We start from the raw sequence: 18,054 nt of genomic DNA on the forward strand, positions 1-18,054 counted from the left end.
ATGAATGAATGAATGAATAGCTCAGGTCATTGGAACTTGCTGCTATTAAGAATAGCCTGGGTTATACTGCCAGACTAGCCATATTTGGGCTTTAGCGTTTATCTCAAGTGTTGGCACTTTGTAATTCTTATATAGTTTTCCATCACAAGAGAGGCTTCTGGTTTCTCGATAACACAACATGCTGGATATTTTTTTGTTTTGTTTTATTAATTTCGAGAGAGAGAATAAGAGGCTGGTGCGGGAATGACTCTTTTAGCTGCTGTAACATCATAACAGGAACTAACTTGCCTTGCAGATATTCCACAACATTAAAGGTAACTATAAATGGATAAAAAATATGACATGTTCCTTAATTCGAAAAAAAAAAAACAGTTTAATTGTTGGCAATTTCCTGTAGTATAAGAGAAATGAAACACTTCAGTAGGTGATGTTATAGGAAAATAATTAACTTTGCTTCCCATCAAGTCTTATCCCATGTTACACTGTTGTGGTGTTGATTATTTTCCAAAAACAGCACACACTGATGTGTTGTATTTCTGACATTATGAATTTGATTTTCAAAGTTGCCTTATATCATTGGTATAAAATATTTCAACTGTCATTTTCAATCACATGCTAGCTAACATTGGCTTATCAGTGAGATGAATGCAGATATTTATGTGGATATTCAAGGTATAAAAACTGGGTCTGGTTCATTACCCATTTAACATCAACAAAGGTTGTGTAGGTAGGGCTTTTAGCTAACATGTGCAGAAGGCTTGTCAAGTTTCCCAAAGAAAAGGCAGAGCCATGCATTCACCATCTCTCACACACACATAAGCAAAACCACTCTGACATCACTATTGGCGTGAAGAGCCCCTGTCTTTAATAACCAACCCACAGTCCAAAATTCCCCTGCCTGGGAATAATTTAAAGTGCATTAGTGCACCACCATGTGATGTTCAGCATCGTTGATTCTCACGTTCATGACATGTAAATAATTCATGGTAGCTGAAAGACAGGCAATTCGTTTTTACTTGCTTGCTTATTTATTTAACTTCTTACACAGGTATGCCATGTTACATATAACATTTTAATATCAGTCTTATTTTATATAAAAGGAACCTCTCCAGGTCCAGAAAACTTCCCTGATTGTCTTCCTATGATAGCTGGACTGCTTTTATATCTGTTACTAAAACACTGTTTAAGTTTACTTTTCAAGTCTTTGAGTTCCTTGAGAACTGTTTTTGGCAGCAGCTAGTATAGCTCAGGTTGCAGACAGATGTACATTTTCTTTTCAGACTCTGCACCAAACCACTGCTGGAAAAACCCATAACATTTGAAATGACGCCAGTGAGAAGTAAGGCTAAAAGAATTGGTAAAGTCAGTGTATTGAGCTCGAATGGACGTACTGGACTTGTACAACACATTTTCAATTAAGTAGTTACAAATACAGTTAATGTATTATGTGAATAAGCCACAGAAATTCTTCAAGTTCTGTGAACATTTGATTCATGGCCTAAAGGTTTGAGAAGCAGCTTTGGAACCAAAAAGTTGCCAGTTTGAGTCCCTGGACCAGCAGGAATGGCTGAAGTGCCCTTGAACAAGGCACCTAACCCCCATCTTCTCTCTTGGCTGCCCACTGCTGTGGGTATGTCAGGGTCTTCTTGTACATTGCTCTGCTAAATGCCTGTAATGTAATTATGATTTTATAAAGGTACAGTCAGCAATTTTTAGGTCAGAACATTCCTTCTATTTTTTTAATACCACTTATCCATTGTGGGTCACGGAGAAGCTGGAGCTAATCCCAGATGGCATTGGGTGAGAGGTGAGGAAGACCCTGGACAGGTCACTGATCTATCATAGGGCTAACAGAGACAGGCAGCTGTTCACACTCATTCATGCCTATGGCCAATTTAGAGTAGCCAGTTGACCCAAGCTATGCATCTTTGGACTGTTGGAGGAAACCAGAGTACCCAGAAGAAACCCACACAGGCACAAGAACATGCAAACTCCACATAGAAAGACCCCATTCAAGTGGCAGGTTTGAACTCCGAACAGATTTTATAGAATTTGTTTGACTTGATTGTTCATTTGCTCAGATGAGAAACTCCAGTCACTGTTGCACCCCAGACACTGTAAACAAGAGAAAGAAAAAAACAACAACCGGGTATGTCTACTTGTCTTTCAATCATCCTGACTGATAGAAATCTCCTGCTCTCACACACGCACAACACTGTTAGTTGTCGCTAAAGATTTTGGTACTTTCCATTGTTCTGGAAAGTGGCAGGTCACTGGAGTAGCCATAAGAATCCCACACAGAGACTTAAACACATGGAACAAATATGAACTCAAGCTCACCTTTGAAAACAAGAAGCTGCAATGAACGTCTAGCAAAATCACCAACTAAACCTTTAATACCATTTATGCTCTTTTGGCTCAAGGTAGGAGAACTCACCCTGGATAGGATGCCAATCCATCACAGGGGAACATGCACACATACACACAGACTTGGACTCGTGCATTCTCTGCATTCGGACCCGTAACTTGGCGACGAGGACTCTGATTTTTTCTTTATTTTTTTGTATCATGCCATAATAATTTGCCAGAAGATATTTATATCTACATTAATTTTTGTACTAATTTTGTGCGAGAGAATGCACATTCACCTGTTCATACATCATGTTCAGGAACAAACTAACGTTAATGGTGCTAAAATGCCTGGAGAGAAGCCCCTAGGATTGTCCACTTTGCTTTTCCAGACTTCTCGTGCAGTGGGAAAAAATGCACTGCTATGTGTTCCATATGTAGAAGAACTATTGAGGAGACGATGGGGACAACCTCGAACTTCAATCATCATTTGGTAAGACTCCACCCAGAGAAGGAAGTGACACGCTATGTTCATTGCTCTGTTGATAGCGGGGCTTGCTGAGCGATGAGCTAGCTAGTGTTAACCCTCTCTCATGTTATTTGCCCTGTTGATAGTGGGCGGGGCTTGCTGAGCGATGAACAAGCTTTTTATCTGTAGCCTATTAACTAAAAGGGGGCAGTCAAGCAGTAACGTTAGTCCAACACAGTAGCAGAGATGCTTTCACATAAAGGCAGCAACAGCCACCATCAAATGGTGCCGTTGGAGTCTTGTTCTTGGACTCAACTCGGAATTTAATGACTTGGACTTGAATGCTGGGGACTCAAGACTGGACTCAGACTTGAGATTTAGTGACTTGACTACAACACTGTCTCCGTGTACGTGATGTGATGATGACCTGAGGTTATATCAGAAGTCTGAAGTCAGTCTCTTAGATAAAGGAAATAACCTGCAAGAAAGACAAAAGGAAAAACTTTATACCTCCAAGATATTAAATACTTCTCCTTTCCAGTTTAGTCAGTTTTACTGAAGACCAGTAGAGAGAAATGACAAAAGGAAGGGGAAAAAAACCCATTACATTCACACATGCTGTATGAACTTTTGAATTGCAAATGTCCTTTTTTTTTTAACATACAGCAGGTGCTTCCTACTTCCATAGTTTGATTTGTTTTATTAAAAAGGCAATTCCAGCTCAGCATTTTCAATCCTGTGATAAAGTGATCTAGACAGAGGAGAGCTGACTGAGCTCAGTATGCCAGTTGACCCACATACAGTATTCAGTGTGTTGTATGTAAATAGACCCACATAAGGACATGTATTCCTTGCTTTATTAATGTGTATATGATTCTAACATCCTCAAGTTTCCTTCATATAAACATGTGCAACACTTGAGAGATATAAACACGTCCTGCTTTCTCAGAACTGTTGCCTTCAGGAACAAACGTCAACCTGCACCTTCCATAGAATTACCAAGAAGAAATTCATAGGTGTTGTAAACATGGTCTGAATCGAGCACTAAAATAGGTTGTCAGCATGATTGCACTGAGTACAACCCCGATTCCAAAAAAGTTGGGACAAAGTCTCATCTCATTATCTCTAGCCGCTTTATCCTTCTACAGGGTCGCAGGCAAGCTGGAGCCTATCCCAGCTGACTACGGGCGAAAGGCGGGGTACACTCTGGACAAGTCGCCAGGTCATCACAGGGCTGACACATAGACACAGAAAACCATTCACACTCACATTCACACCTACGGTCAATTTAGAGTCACCAGTTAACCTAACCTGCATGTCTTTGGACTGTGGGGGAAACCGGAGCACCTGGAGGAAACCCACGCGGACACGGGGAGAACATGCAAACTCCGCACAGAAAGGCCCTTGCTGGCCACGGGGCTCAAACCCGGACGTTCTTGCTGTGAGGCGACAGCGCTAACCACTACACCACCGTGCCGCCTTGGGACAAAGTACAAATCGTAAATAAAAACGGAAGGCAATGATGTGGAAGTTTCAAAATTCCATGTTTTATTCAGAATAGAACATAGATGACATATCAAATGTTTAAACTGAGAAAATGTATCATTTAAAGAGAAAAATTAGGTGATTTTAAATTTCATGACAACAACACATCTCAAAAAAGTTGGGACAAGGCCATGTTTACCACTGTGAGACATCCCCTTTTCTCTTTACAACAGTCTGTAAACGTCTGGGGACTGAGGAGACAAGTTGCTCAAGTTTAGGGATAGGAATGTTAACCCATTCTTGTCTAATGTAGGATTCTGGTTGCTCAACTGTCTTAGGTCTTTTTTGTCGTATCTTCCGTTTTATGATGCACCAAATGTTTTCTATGGGTGAAAGATCTGGACTGCAGGCTGGCCAGTTCAGTACCCGGACCCTTCTTCTACGCAGCCATGATGCTGTAATTGATGCACTATGTGGTTTGGCATTGTCGTGTTGGAAAATGCAAGGTCTTCCCTGAAAGAGACGTTGTCTGGATGGGAGCATATGTTGCTCTAGAACCTGGATATACCTTTCAGCATTGATGGTGTCTTTCCAGATGTGTAAGCTGCCCATGCCACATACACTAATACAGCCCCATACCATCAGAGATACAGGCTTCTGAACTGAGTGCTGATAACAACTTGGGTCGTCCTTCTCCTCTTTAGTCCGAATGACACGACGTCCCTGATTTCCATAAAGAACTTCAAATTTTGATTCGTCTGACCACAGAACAGTTTTTCACTTTGCCACAGTCCATTTTAAATGAGCCTTGGCCCAGAGAAGACGTCTGCGCTTCTGGATCATGTTTAGATACGGCTTCTTCTTTGAACTATAGAGTTTTAGCTGGCAACGGCGGATGGCACGGTGAATTGTGTTCACAGATAATGTTCTCTGCAAATATTCCTGAGCCCATTTTGTGATTTCCAATACAGAAGCATGCCTGTATGTGATGCAGTGCCGTCTAAGGGCCCGAAGATCATGGGCACCCAGTATGGTTTTCCGGCCTTGACCCTTACGCACAGAGATTCTTCCAGATTCTCTGAATCTTTTGATGATATTATGCACTGTAGATCTCATCTCATCTCATTATCTCTAGCCGCTTTATCTTTCTACAGGGTCGCAGGCAAGCTGGAGCCTATCCCAGCTGACTACGGGCGAAAGGCGGGGTACACCCTGGACAAGTCGCCAGGTCATCACAGGGCTGACACATAGACACAGACAACCATTCACACTCACATTCACACCTACGGTCAATTTAGAGTCACCAGTTAACCTAACCTGCATGTCTTTGGACTGTGGGGGAAACCGGAGCACCCGGAGGAAACCCACGCGGACACGGGGAGAACATGCAAACTCCGCACAGAAAGGCCCTCGCCGGCCCCGGGGCTCGAACCCAGGACCTTCTTGCTGTGAGGCAAAAGCGCTAACCACTACACCACCGTGCCGCCTGCACTGTAGATGATATGTTCAAACTCTTTGCAGTTTTACTTGTCGAACTCCTTTCTGATATTGCCACTATTTGTCAGTGCAGAATTAGGGGGATTGGTGATCCTCTTCCCATCTTTACTTCTGAGAGCCGCTGCCACTCCAAGATGCTCTTTTTATACCCAGTCATGTTAATGACCTATTGCCAATTGACCTCATCTCATTCATCTCATTATCTCTAGCCGCTTTATCCTTCTACAGGGTCGCAGGCAAGCTGGAGCCTATCCCAGCTGACTACGGGCGAAAGGCGGGGTACACCCTGGACAAGTCGCCAGGTCATCACAGGGCTGACACATAGACACAGACAACCATTCACACTCACATTCACACCTACGGTCAATTTAGAGTCACCAGTTAACCTAACCTGCATGTCTTTGGACTGTGGGGGAAACCGGAGCACCCGGAGGAAACCCACGCAGACACGGGGAGAACATGTAAACTCCACACAGAAAGGCCCTCGCCGGCCCCGGGGCTCGAACCCAGGACCTTCTTGCTGTGAGGCGACAGCGCTAACCACTACACCACCGTGCCGCCCCGCCAATTGACCTAATGAGTTGCAATTTGGTCCTCCAGCTGTTCCTTTTTTGTACCTTTAACTTTTCCAGCCTCTTATTGCCCCTGTCCCAACTTTTTTGAGATGTGTTGCTGTCATGAAATTTCAAATGAGCCAATATTTGGCATGAAATTTCAAAATGTCTCACTTTCGACATTTGATATGTTGTCTATGTTCTATTGTGAATACAATATCAGTTTTTGAGATTTGTAAATTATTGCATTCCGTTTTTATTTACAATTTGTACTTTGTCCCAACTTTTTTGGAATCAGGGTTGTAGAATCCTTTCCAAAAGTGTATAAACATTTTATAACATCAGTTAATTTACATTCAGTTAAAGCTAGACTACCTTTTGATTTCATAAAATCAGTGAAATTTAGTTATCCCTGAAATTTGGTCATTCTGCTACATGTTTATTTCTGCAATATCTTCAAAACAAAAACCCAGGCCATTCTGTGGCTGGGAAGTTATTTAAATTTGAGAGAATTCCTTAGCAAATAATGTGCATGAAACCGCAGTCAAGCAGACAGAGGAAGTCCATGTGTGTAGGCGCAGGTCTACCTTCTTCTTTTGGGTTTTACAGCAGCTGGCATCCACAGTGTTGCATTACTCCCATCTACAGGTTTACCTTGACTGTGCACTGACTGTTCCATCATTCTGTCGCTAAGCTGATCACACCGAGGTGCTCGCTGACCGCCGATATTAGTTTAGTCCTGCAGTTCCTTTCCCTTGCAACATATCTTTTCTTCCTGCTTACCGTTACTGTAGTTGGTCTTTCACTTTTCATTCGCACATGCACATCCTCCATTTTTCTCTCCTGCTTCAAATTCGTATCCCACAATGCCTTGTGCAAACAGGAAAAACCCACCACATGATGCATGACATAGTATCTTGAATTAGGTCATAGTAAAGCAGGAAAAAATGGCTGAGAATTTAGGGCCACGTGGCCCTAAATTCATTAACTGCTCCATTTAAAAAAAAAAACCCTTAATAAAATTGTAAGTCTGTGAACTGGTGCCTTTTGCTAGTTTGGATTTTTGAGAGGGGAGAAAAAAATGCATTTCAAATTTTTAAATAAATACATTTTGACTTAGTTTCTAAGAGCAATGTTCGTTTCCGGAGCATACAGTGGAAGTAATAATTATTTGATCCCTTGCTGATTTTGTAAGTTTGTCCACTGACAAAGAAATTAACATTCTATAATTTTAATGGTAGGTTTATTTTAACTGTGAGAGACAAAACATCAAAAAGAAAATCCAGAAAATAACTTCATATAAAAGATAGACTGATTTGCATTTCTTTGAGTGAAATAAGTATTTGAATCCTCTAGCAAACAAGACTTGGTATTTGGTGGCAAAACCCTTGTTGGCAAGCACAGAGGTCAGACGTTTCTTGTAGTTGATGACCAGGTTTGCGCACATGTCAGGAGGAATTTTGGTCCACTCCTCTTTGCAGATCATCTCTAAATCATTAAGGTTTTGAGGCTATCGCTTTGCAACTCGGAGCTTCAGCTCCCTCCATAGGTTTTCTATGGGATTAAGGTCCGAAGACTGGCTAGGCCACGCCATAACCTTAATGTGCTTCTTCTTGAGCCACTCCTTTGTTGCCTGGGCTGTATGTTTTGGGTCATTGTCGTGCTGGAAGACCCATCCACGACCCATTTTCAGTGTCCTGGCAGAGGGAAGGAGGTTGTCACTCAGGATTTTACGGTACATGGCCGCGTCCATTCTTCCGTTGATGCGGTGAAGTAGTCCTGTGCCCTTAGCAGAGAAACACCCCCAAAGCATAATGTTTCCACCTCCATGCTTGACAGTGGGGATGGTGTTCTTCGGGTCATAGTCAGCATTTTTCTTCCTGCAAACACGGCGAGTTGAGTTAATGCCAAAGAGCTTGATTTTGGTCTCATCTGACCACAGCACCTTCTCCCAATCAATCTCAGAATCATTCAGGTGTTCATTGGCAAACTTCAGACAGGCCTGCACATGTGCCTTCTTGAGCAGGGGGACCTTGCGGGCACTGCAGGATTTTAATCCATTATGGCGTAATGTGTTACCAATGGTTTTCTTGGTGACTGTGGTCCCAGCTGCCTTAAGATCATTAACAAGCTCCTCCCGTGTAGTTCTAGGCTGATCTCTCACCCTTCTCGTGATCATTGATACCCCACGAGGTGAGATCTTGCGTGGGGCCCCAGACCGAGGTCGATTGATGGTCATTTTGTATATCTTCCATTTTTGAACTATTGCACCAACAGTTATCTCCTTCTCACCCAGCTTCTTGCTTATGGTTTTGTAGCCCAGTTCAGCCTTGTGCAGCTCTACAATCTTGTCCCTGACATCCTTAGACAGCTCTTTGGTCTTGCCCACGTTGGAGAGGTTGGCATCTGATTGATTGATTCTGTGGACAGGTGTCTTTTATACAGGTGTCAATTTAAGACAGATGTCTTTAATGCAGGTAACAAGTTGATTAGGAGTGTCTAACTGGCCTGTGGGAACCAGAACTCTTAATGGTTGGTAGGGGATCAAATACTTATTTCACTCAATGAAATGCAAATCAATTTATATATTTTATAAAATGTGATTTTCTGGATTTTCTTTTTGATATTCTCTCACTGTTAAAATAAACCTACCCTTAAAATTACAGACTGTTCATATCTTTGCCAGTAGGTAAACTTACAAAATGAGCAAGGGATCAAATAATTATTCCCTTCACTGTATATCCAAAACTATTCATGACACGGATTTGAAACTTGGTATACATGTTAACAAGGTGATGTAGATGTGCCTTTTTATACTAAGAAATTTGAGAAACTTTAATTTTTCATGTTTCCATGGAAACAATTTCAGATTTAGTCCCTCAGGTTAATCTTAGGGGAAGGTTTTGTTTCCGGAGCAGAACTTGAAAACTATGAGGGTGTGGTCTTGAAAGTTGGTACATGTATACGATACTAAGAAAAGCCTTTTGATAGTAAGAAAAAAGTGAGAAATTTAAATTTTTTGGTCAGCTGGACCAAAGGTCCAGTGAGTTTATGCCATGGGCTGCTGAGGTCTGTGTAAAGAGGTAGGGTTGGTTTCCTGCAGCAGAACTTGAAAAATGTGACAAATGTCTTGAAACTTGGTATATAGGGTGAGGGATATAGAGGACTGTCTTCTTGTTCTTTATTATTTTGAAGTTTTAAACCTTGGATGATCACGTTGAGGCAATTAAAACCAAAAAAAAACCATGATAAAATTCATCTAAATGACTCAACAAAAGCAAATAAATCACCCGTTATATTTTATTTTATTCCAGGTTTGTATACAAAGTGACAAAAAAAAATGAGCCTCACTTCCACTCAAACAGTAGACTGCAACAGAAAGGCAAAACAGCAAATCTAAAACCACAGGAGGGAAGGGGGGGGGGAGAAAAGAAACCCACACACAACCCACTTAAATGCCAAAACCCCACTGGATACAGTACCAATTCAGAGGTTTGCCCTTTCAGACTTATTTAAATTTACTAATGCATTAATAACTAACCCAGAATATATAAAATGCCTTTTAAAATAGTGCCATCAAAGAGCAATAAATCCACCTGCATGTGACCTCCAGTACCTTTGAGGAGGTCTAAACATCGCCCAACATTACACTTGTTTCCATTTTTATTTAAAACCCCAAAAAACAAACAAACAAAAAAAACCCATGTCTAGATATTGCAGCTCTGGTGAATGCAGAGACGAAATATTTAGGAGTAAAGTCGCTTTTGAAGACTTTTAAAGGGAATTAGACATTTTAAAAGGGACACCAACACACAATAATAATAATAATAATAATACCCACAAAAAAAAAATTCAGTTGAAGGATAGAGAATAATATGAAGTCAAATACTTAATTGCACAAACATTAAACATAACACTCACCTATGGCATCACCCATGTGCAACTAGCCACAGTGGGACTCTCCCTAAATACATCAGAGGAATATATACTTATATTTATAGATCATTTTCTCTATGTGCGTTTTATTTATTTGATTATCAAATGTATACAAGTATCTACGTTGTAGACAGTGAAATACATCTAACCCTTCAGAAGGTGTTAGCAAATAGCAGACATAAAAATAAGAATAATAGGTCTTTCTATACTGAATGAGGTTCTTTCTTTAACCCTTCAAGCTTGAGATTGGCTCAAGCACCACCAGAGTCCTCAGGCAGAACTCTTCCTGTCAACACTTCATCAAAATAAACAGAGCATGTTTAATACAGAAGCAATCACTGCAGTGGCAGATTAACACGATACATGAACCACCCAATGAACCTTCACATTACACAAAATGAGAACACTCCAATACATTTCACACTAAACTTGCTGTAACATTAACATTTTTACTTCTTAAAATGCTCCAAACGGCAGCGTTAAAGTATTTAGTGAATCTCTTTTCCTTAGTGTATTCCTGTGGAACTGTGGACAAACTAGCATAAAGAAAAGAAAAATTCAAAGAAGTCCACACACACACAATCGTCGACTCTTCGATCAAAAAATACAGTGAAATAAGAATATTTACAGCAGCAGCAGCAGAATGTTCTTGATTGGTAAAAGCACAGAGTCCTCCCATCTTCATAGCTATTGGCAAGATGATGCCACAAAGTATCAGTTCCCTGTAGGACTGTTTATGCTCTTTTTTAAAAAAAAAAAAAAAACCTCCCATGTATGGCACACAGATAATAGGACAGATATACAACATTTATATATTTATAGATTTTCCAAAAACTGGTTATCATATTTTAACCGTGTCAACTACATGGGCACAATATGATGGCTTACTGGGCCACGGTCAGTTTAAAAAAAAAAGCATCACTGATGGAGGGGATAATACTCAGAAAAACTTGTAAATTTACAAGGTAAAAACTTGGATGTTCTCGGAGATCATAAAGTCAAATTTGGGAGACCCCCCCCCCCTCAATTTCTGAGATTCAAAAGACAAATAAATTTTAAAAAAAAATAAATTAATTAAAACAAACCCCTTGGATATCCTCTGAGACAATCACATTCTCCCATGATTGAGGAGGAAAGACCACTTTTCCTCTAACTCTTCGCTCAGCTGTGTTGTGCTGATGTTCAATACTTGCAAAATGAAAAACAAACAAACAAGCAAACAATCTGGTACCTTGACAGCAAACCCCCCCCCACTATTCTTCCAAGTTTTTTCCTCATAAATTTCTGACTTTTTAATATCTGAATTTGGGAGATATTAGTCTCAGAACCCCCTCCCTCAGCTCTGTAATGCACAAGACACTTTTTCCAAGTTTTCTTCTCATAAATTTGTGACTTTAATCTCCGAGAATATCTAAATTTTTTTTCTCATAGATTTAATCTTGGAAATTGAGGGTTTTTCCTCTGAATTACCCCCCTCCCTTTTATAAAACACCTACAATGGCTCGAGCATGCAGTCATAAGATGACTTACAGATCTATAAACTTTTTGCCAGTTGAGAAAGTCACCACACATTTACTCACTCTGTCCTAAGGATTGTGTGCAAGAGTCTTTTTTCCTTCACCACTTTACCAGTGACTGTTCGACTTTGTACCTGTGCCCGAGAGCACTGTGCCACTACCAGCAGGTCAGTGTTCTCTTCGTGTGCGCGTTTAGTAGAGGCTACTGTCATTGAAGGACCTGGGAATGGAGGGTTTGTAGTCGGCTGTAGGGAGGCTCAGAGTGCTGGCGCTCTTGTGTTTGTTCTTCAGCCCCCAGCTGAGGAATGACATCTTCTTGCTGACTTTGCGTACTTTCGGATGTTTGTCGTCATCATTTTCAGCCAGGCAGATCATGGAGTAGGTTTTTGGAAGGCCACCTGAGAATGTGGCACTTTTTGTTGGCTGTTTTTGGGAAAAATTATACAATATGAAGAGATTAGAACCTTTCACAAGTTAATCTTAATAAAATTATGCTAAATTTAAAGTTATTTAATTTAATATTTAAAAAACAAACAAAAAAAACCCCTCACCACTCACTGGCCAAATTAAAAGCCTAGACACAAATTCCTTTCAGCACTATTCAAGAGAGTGAAAACCAGACATGTGTCATTAAAGAGCAACTCCAAGGCTCTCTGTTCCAGCCATCCTGCCCACCTCAGTCACACTCTCTTGTGGATCAACCATAGAATGACGCTCCAACCAAGTATTTACTCATCAGTAAGAAGACTGAGATGCTGATCACCGTTTCATACCTTGAGGATTCGAAGGGAGAAAATGATGCAATACTACTGCGATCTTCTGTAAAGGGTCAGTGTGGCTGCAGCTTTTCACTCCAACCAAATCAGGAGTCACACCTGACTTCAGAACCTATATCCACATTGGCCCTTACCAAATACACACTCAGCTGGTGCACCTTTCTATGATAATGAGCAAAATCTTCAGCCACACCACCTCCCAGAAAGCCTGGAAACGTCTCCAGATGGCGATCTCGACTTTATAAAGCCTACTGTGTTTATGCCTACAAGAAAATTTATCGAAAGCAAAACACTTTGCCTTTGTTTGCATTGCCCTGCTCATAGCTTCATCTTTGCTCAACTGCATTAACCAGCTGTCAAATATCCAATCTACATGAGATTTACTCATGATGTACAAGCACAGAGGTGAAACTCCACTCTTAATTAAAAGGATGAAGATTGCAAGGAACAGGTAACTGCACAATCAGAAAAAAGGATACTGTTCATCACCAGGGTGGTACCCTCAAACTTTTATACCCTTAGTATGTATCCATTACTGAGAAAGGTATAGTGTACCTTTAAAAAGCTTTACTCTAAAAGGTCATGATGATAAAATTATGTACCTTAAATCTTTCCAGGTGAAAGATGCATATTTATATATATTTAAGAAAAAAAAAAAAAAAGGATAACGACACCACCCCAGTGACAAGGAGCAGTACAGTGTAGTACCCTTTATTCTGAGAATGAAGAATTGAAAAATCATGGACTGCACAGACAAGTTGTCACAGCCTTCGACTCCAAGCCACAACCTGTTCAGGAAATACAACAATTGCTCAAGTTGCTCTTTAAGACCTGAGGATGTTAGGAAAGTTACCATGGCCTGGATGCTGCTGTCAATCATGCTGATGACTTTTATGTCGATGCCTTCCTCGTCCACATCTTTCAACAGCTTCATGACCTCACTCACACCCATCCATTTACAGTCAGTGTCGCCAACAGCAACCAAGTAATCACCCTCTTTCAAGCCATCCACCTGGGGATGAAGCGATAACAGCAAAAAAGGAAAAGAGGCATAAGAGGAAGACAAAGGTTGCAAGTAGAGTAAATCTTGTTCTGAGAGGGGTATGTTTTATTCTGTATGGCCAATATTTACAGAATGCTTATCAGAGGGACAGCAGTGCAGGCTCATTCACAAAACACACACTACATAGGAGTACGTGATGTACTTTAGAAGAACAGAGTGTGTGCCCACAGGCCATTTCTGAACAGCTGCTCTGGACAGCTCAAAAGATTTAGGAGAATGAGAAGGCAGAATCAGGTGTCATATTAGGGAGGGGGGAAAAACCCACACAAGAGCTAGCTTAAGTCCTAGTCCCACCATACCGATAACTGCAACTATAAATAAAATCGGTCGCCTGCAGTTTGTGGTTGGTGGTCACGCCAGACCAATAACGATACTATAACTATAGCCCAGGCCTGGGTTTATCGGCATCTGAGATATAGCTTCTGGAGCGATTTTTCCAGGCCTGGACCTGATCCAATAAAACATCTGACCAATCAGGGAATTGTCACATGTGAGTGAGCACGTGCCATTTTCCCCAGGCATCTTTGTACATCCTTGTTGCATCATGAAATCACAGAACACGGATCTTTTATTCATGGTTACGTGACATTTTCCGTGAAACATCAATAGTAAATTAACCCCTTTGGACATTATGTATACAATTGTACACATGAAGTTCCATAAGTATTTTTCCTTGTGTCCAAAGGGGTTAAAGTAAACATAAATGCAGGCAAGATATTTTAATTATGAACTTTGGCAGTCCATTTGTAAGACAACTTAATTTAAAAAAAAAAAATTATATATATATCAGTGATGCGTCATCCATCTCCAATCTCTAATATACTGAAACATCCGTGACCAATCTGTAAATTATTAGCATCCGTATTAAAAATATGTAACCACTCTGTATTTTGTATCCTTTATTACATTTCCATAGTCTGTGACTTATCCATATTACTCGTCTGTCAACCACTGGAGTATGTGCATGGGTTGTTTTGAAGTCCAAGCTGTACAACATGACCCGGAATAACGTGCTACTACTTGGATAAAACTTCCATGACTATTCCCAAGTTGCATGCATTTATTTACCTGAGTGGCAAGACCAGCCGATATTATAGTGAAGATTATAGCTGTGGTGTGACTGCTCCAGACTGGAACTCAATTCAGGCAAAGGTATAGTCATAGTTATAGGTACAAGTGTTGTGGGACCAGGCCCTGAGAGGACAAGGGTCTAATAATGACCTGTGAGAGATAATCCATCTAATCGGTTTTTCCCTTTCCAACAAAGCCTGGTCACCATTACAAAACTACTGAGAGAGAAGACTGAAAGAGAAAAGAGACCGATACAGGCAGAGTCCAAGCTCCTTCATTAAATAAATCTTACATTTGTATGAAGAGGAAAGCACTGTGAAATAGGATCTCAAATATATAACGTGAAAAAGAAATGACTGGCATTTCTCAAGAGATAAATTGTGCATGTGAACTCACAGCAGCCTGGCAGAGGGGGTCAAGTGATTGGATCTGGACAGGTGCATCCCCCTTCAGTGTGAAACCTAGGTCTCTGTCCTCAGCTTTTATCCTGAGCGTGCGTGGTGCGGTCCACCTCTGTTTGGCTGAGAACACAGACAATGGGCCCTGCAACACAGGACATGCAAAAAAAAAAAAACCTGTGAGCATGACTCCGCAGAATGCACCACAAAACACAGCATGATAACTGTGTAAAATAGACAGCTTCAAGGGTCAAACAGGATGCAGCCTGATGTCAGCCGATAAACAATAGGGAACCAAATCTCCTGTGCTTAGCAATGGATGACCCAGATTTGAGTTTATAGCAATATACGGAAACATTTTAAATAGCCAAAAGTACATCCAATGTAGCTGATTCTTATTCAAGTTATAAAACATGTCTACAATATTTATGAAAATCTCACAAAATGCATGTTTCTCATGCTTTGCTGTGGTGGTGAAGTATAAATAACAGACGAATGGAATGTCAAGGGCTCTACTAATCAGCTTTTTGCTTCCAATTTACAAAAGAAAGTCAGAAGTCAAGTTATTAACACTAACTGGTTGGTTTAAGATACCCAATAAAAACAAGTCTTCTGCTGCTTGTGAGGCACATTACAACTTCTTAACTAAACCCATGCTTCAGGCTAAAAACTGTACACTTCTTTTAGGTGCCTTTCATGGAAAATAGGCAGCCATGCATACCAATATTGAGAATCACAGCAACTCAAATGCATCTTTAAAACACTTTAAAGGAGCCAGTTCACCCCTTCCAAGAACCCATTCATTTTTTTTTTTTTTGGTTTACATACAGGTCACTGCGTTCTGAAGTTCTCCGTTAACTCTTTGTGAGCACGCATCTAACTGAATATTGAGCTTTTACAAGAAAACTTACACTAACCGGCGGGGGACGACCCCACACAATTTTGAATACAATATGCCTGATAATTTCTGTTTTGCGGCCACCTGTGTGAAAGCCAAGGCCAGGTCTGGTCCATTACAACAGAATAACCATATGAAAACTAAATGGATCGGTCTAAAGAATTTAATATAACACTACTTTGACAAAATATCTTCAATTTCATGTTACAATTTACGATCCATGGCCTCGAGGGCCACTGTATTGTTGCGGATCATTTTCCAAAACATGAAACAGTGGAATATCAATGACACTGAAAATGGCGACTGCCATGTAGCACAGAGGGTGAACTGAGACCTTTAAACTATTAAAAAATAAGAAATAAATAAATAAATAAATAAATAAATAAATAAAGTCCACCTGTAAACAATGAGCCAATTTCACTAGAACTGAACATAAATCCAGTAAGCTAAAGTAGGCAGTATTACAGTCCACATGCTAAACAGTTTTTTGCTCCATCCTTGACTTATTAAGAATAAGAAAAATTAAACATCAAGTGTGCAGGTTTATGATATTTATGAAGTCTTAAGATGAAGTGTCCAAACCCGGATTATTAAAACTCCCAAAATCTTGCTTGTATGCTTCTGATAGTTGCACAAATTCATTTATATTACAAATCAAGTCAATGGTGGAGTTTATTTAAATGACTAGCATCAACTGAAATAATCAGTCACATCAAGTTCTCAGATCAGTGAACTGTCTCTCTCTCTCTCTCTCTCTCACATTCACGGCAGCTCTAATCTTACACAACCCCAATTCCAAAAAAGTTTTGATGCTGTGTAAAACAAGTTTCAGTTTGAACATTAAAATCTCTTATCTTTGTATTATATTCCACTGAATATAGCTTGAAACCAATTTGCAAATCATCGTATAGTTTTTATTCATGTTTGACATCATCCCAACTTTTTTGGAATCAGGATTGTAGTCCATACTAAGCCTTTTATGGGATTATAAGTGACAAATTACAGAGAGAGTTAAACTAAAATTAGTTCAACTTCTGAAGTTTTATTTTGTCATCTGAAGACGCTCTACCCTCAGGTATATTTGGAACCCTTTTCAAGCTTCAGAATCTTAAAGAATGCAACCTGTCTGGATCTTTAGACAATGATTGCAATCGATACAAAACGTTTTGCTATAATGGCTGATGACTACTATAGATAGTTTTTCACATGACGTCACAGAGTCAGGGATTCCCTAGTGGCGGCCATCTTGCGGGTCAAGCTTACCGTACGGGTGACTGAACACACATTGTAACGCGCGAGTACAAAGTCTTCAAAAGAACCCAAGCAGGCTATTTAAAGCTAGCAATGGTGCACACCTGTTGTATTCACGGCTGTCGTAATAGGTCAAATGATGACGTCGAGCGGAGCTTTTATGGAATTCCCACTGTACGGGAGCACGAAGGCGAGCAAACAAAGAAACTCAGCATACAAAGGAGAAATCTACGGCTTGCGAGAATCAACCGCAAGGATTATCAGCCTTCCAAACACAGCAAAGTCTGATCCGATCATTTTATAAGTGGTAAGTTGTTTATTTAAACAATCGTGTTTAAGTTTGTTTTTGGAAACCAAAACATCATGTGAATCTCTAGAGAATGCCTAATTGGAACTGCTGAGTGTACATTTACATTTTAATGTACACTTAATATCACTCGTTTGTCACGTTTCTATTTGAAACTTGTCACTTCACTCACGCAAGGGTCATTTTTGAAAAACATTTTAGGTCTATTCTGTATGATTTGATTTGTGTTTGGGATGCAAACAGCACGCCTTTTGGCGGATGCCGCCTGAATCACGCAGATCTGATTTTTTTTTTTTTAGGGGGGGCGTTGGAGTGTCTGATTATAATTTCAAAGTAAATTCTGTATTAAAATTACTTAAGCAAATCCATTACAGTCCATGAAACAGGAAGTATAAGGATGAGGAAAAAAAAAAAAAAAGTTTAAATCGGAAAGCTGCGCACATTTGCGCAGCCCGAGCGGTGTGCAGGACTGCGCAAACGTGC

The 18,054-nt window shown here is 40.3% G+C and overlaps 1 protein-coding gene across 2 annotated transcripts in view; it reads right to left on the reverse strand.

Annotated features, from left to right (window-relative positions):
- Positions 1-9,640: 9,640 nt before the first annotated feature.
- The window catches only part of rhpn2 (rhophilin, Rho GTPase binding protein 2), a 56,597-nt gene continuing 48,183 nt past the window's right edge, over positions 9,641-18,054 (reverse strand). For both annotated transcript variants that reach the window (XM_060912010.1, XM_060912009.1), the window contains exons 13-15: positions 15,114-15,260; positions 13,437-13,595; positions 9,641-12,230 (exon numbers count right to left, since the gene is read on the reverse strand). In XM_060912010.1, the coding sequence (XP_060767993.1) occupies positions 12,000-12,230; positions 13,437-13,595; positions 15,114-15,260 (537 nt within the window). In that variant the 3' untranslated portion in view covers positions 9,641-11,999. The remainder of the gene's footprint in view (positions 12,231-13,436; positions 13,596-15,113; positions 15,261-18,054) is intronic.

Source organism: Neoarius graeffei, chromosome 27, assembly GCF_027579695.1.
Source record: "Neoarius graeffei isolate fNeoGra1 chromosome 27, fNeoGra1.pri, whole genome shotgun sequence".
Taxonomy (NCBI): domain Eukaryota; kingdom Metazoa; phylum Chordata; class Actinopteri; order Siluriformes; family Ariidae; genus Neoarius; species Neoarius graeffei.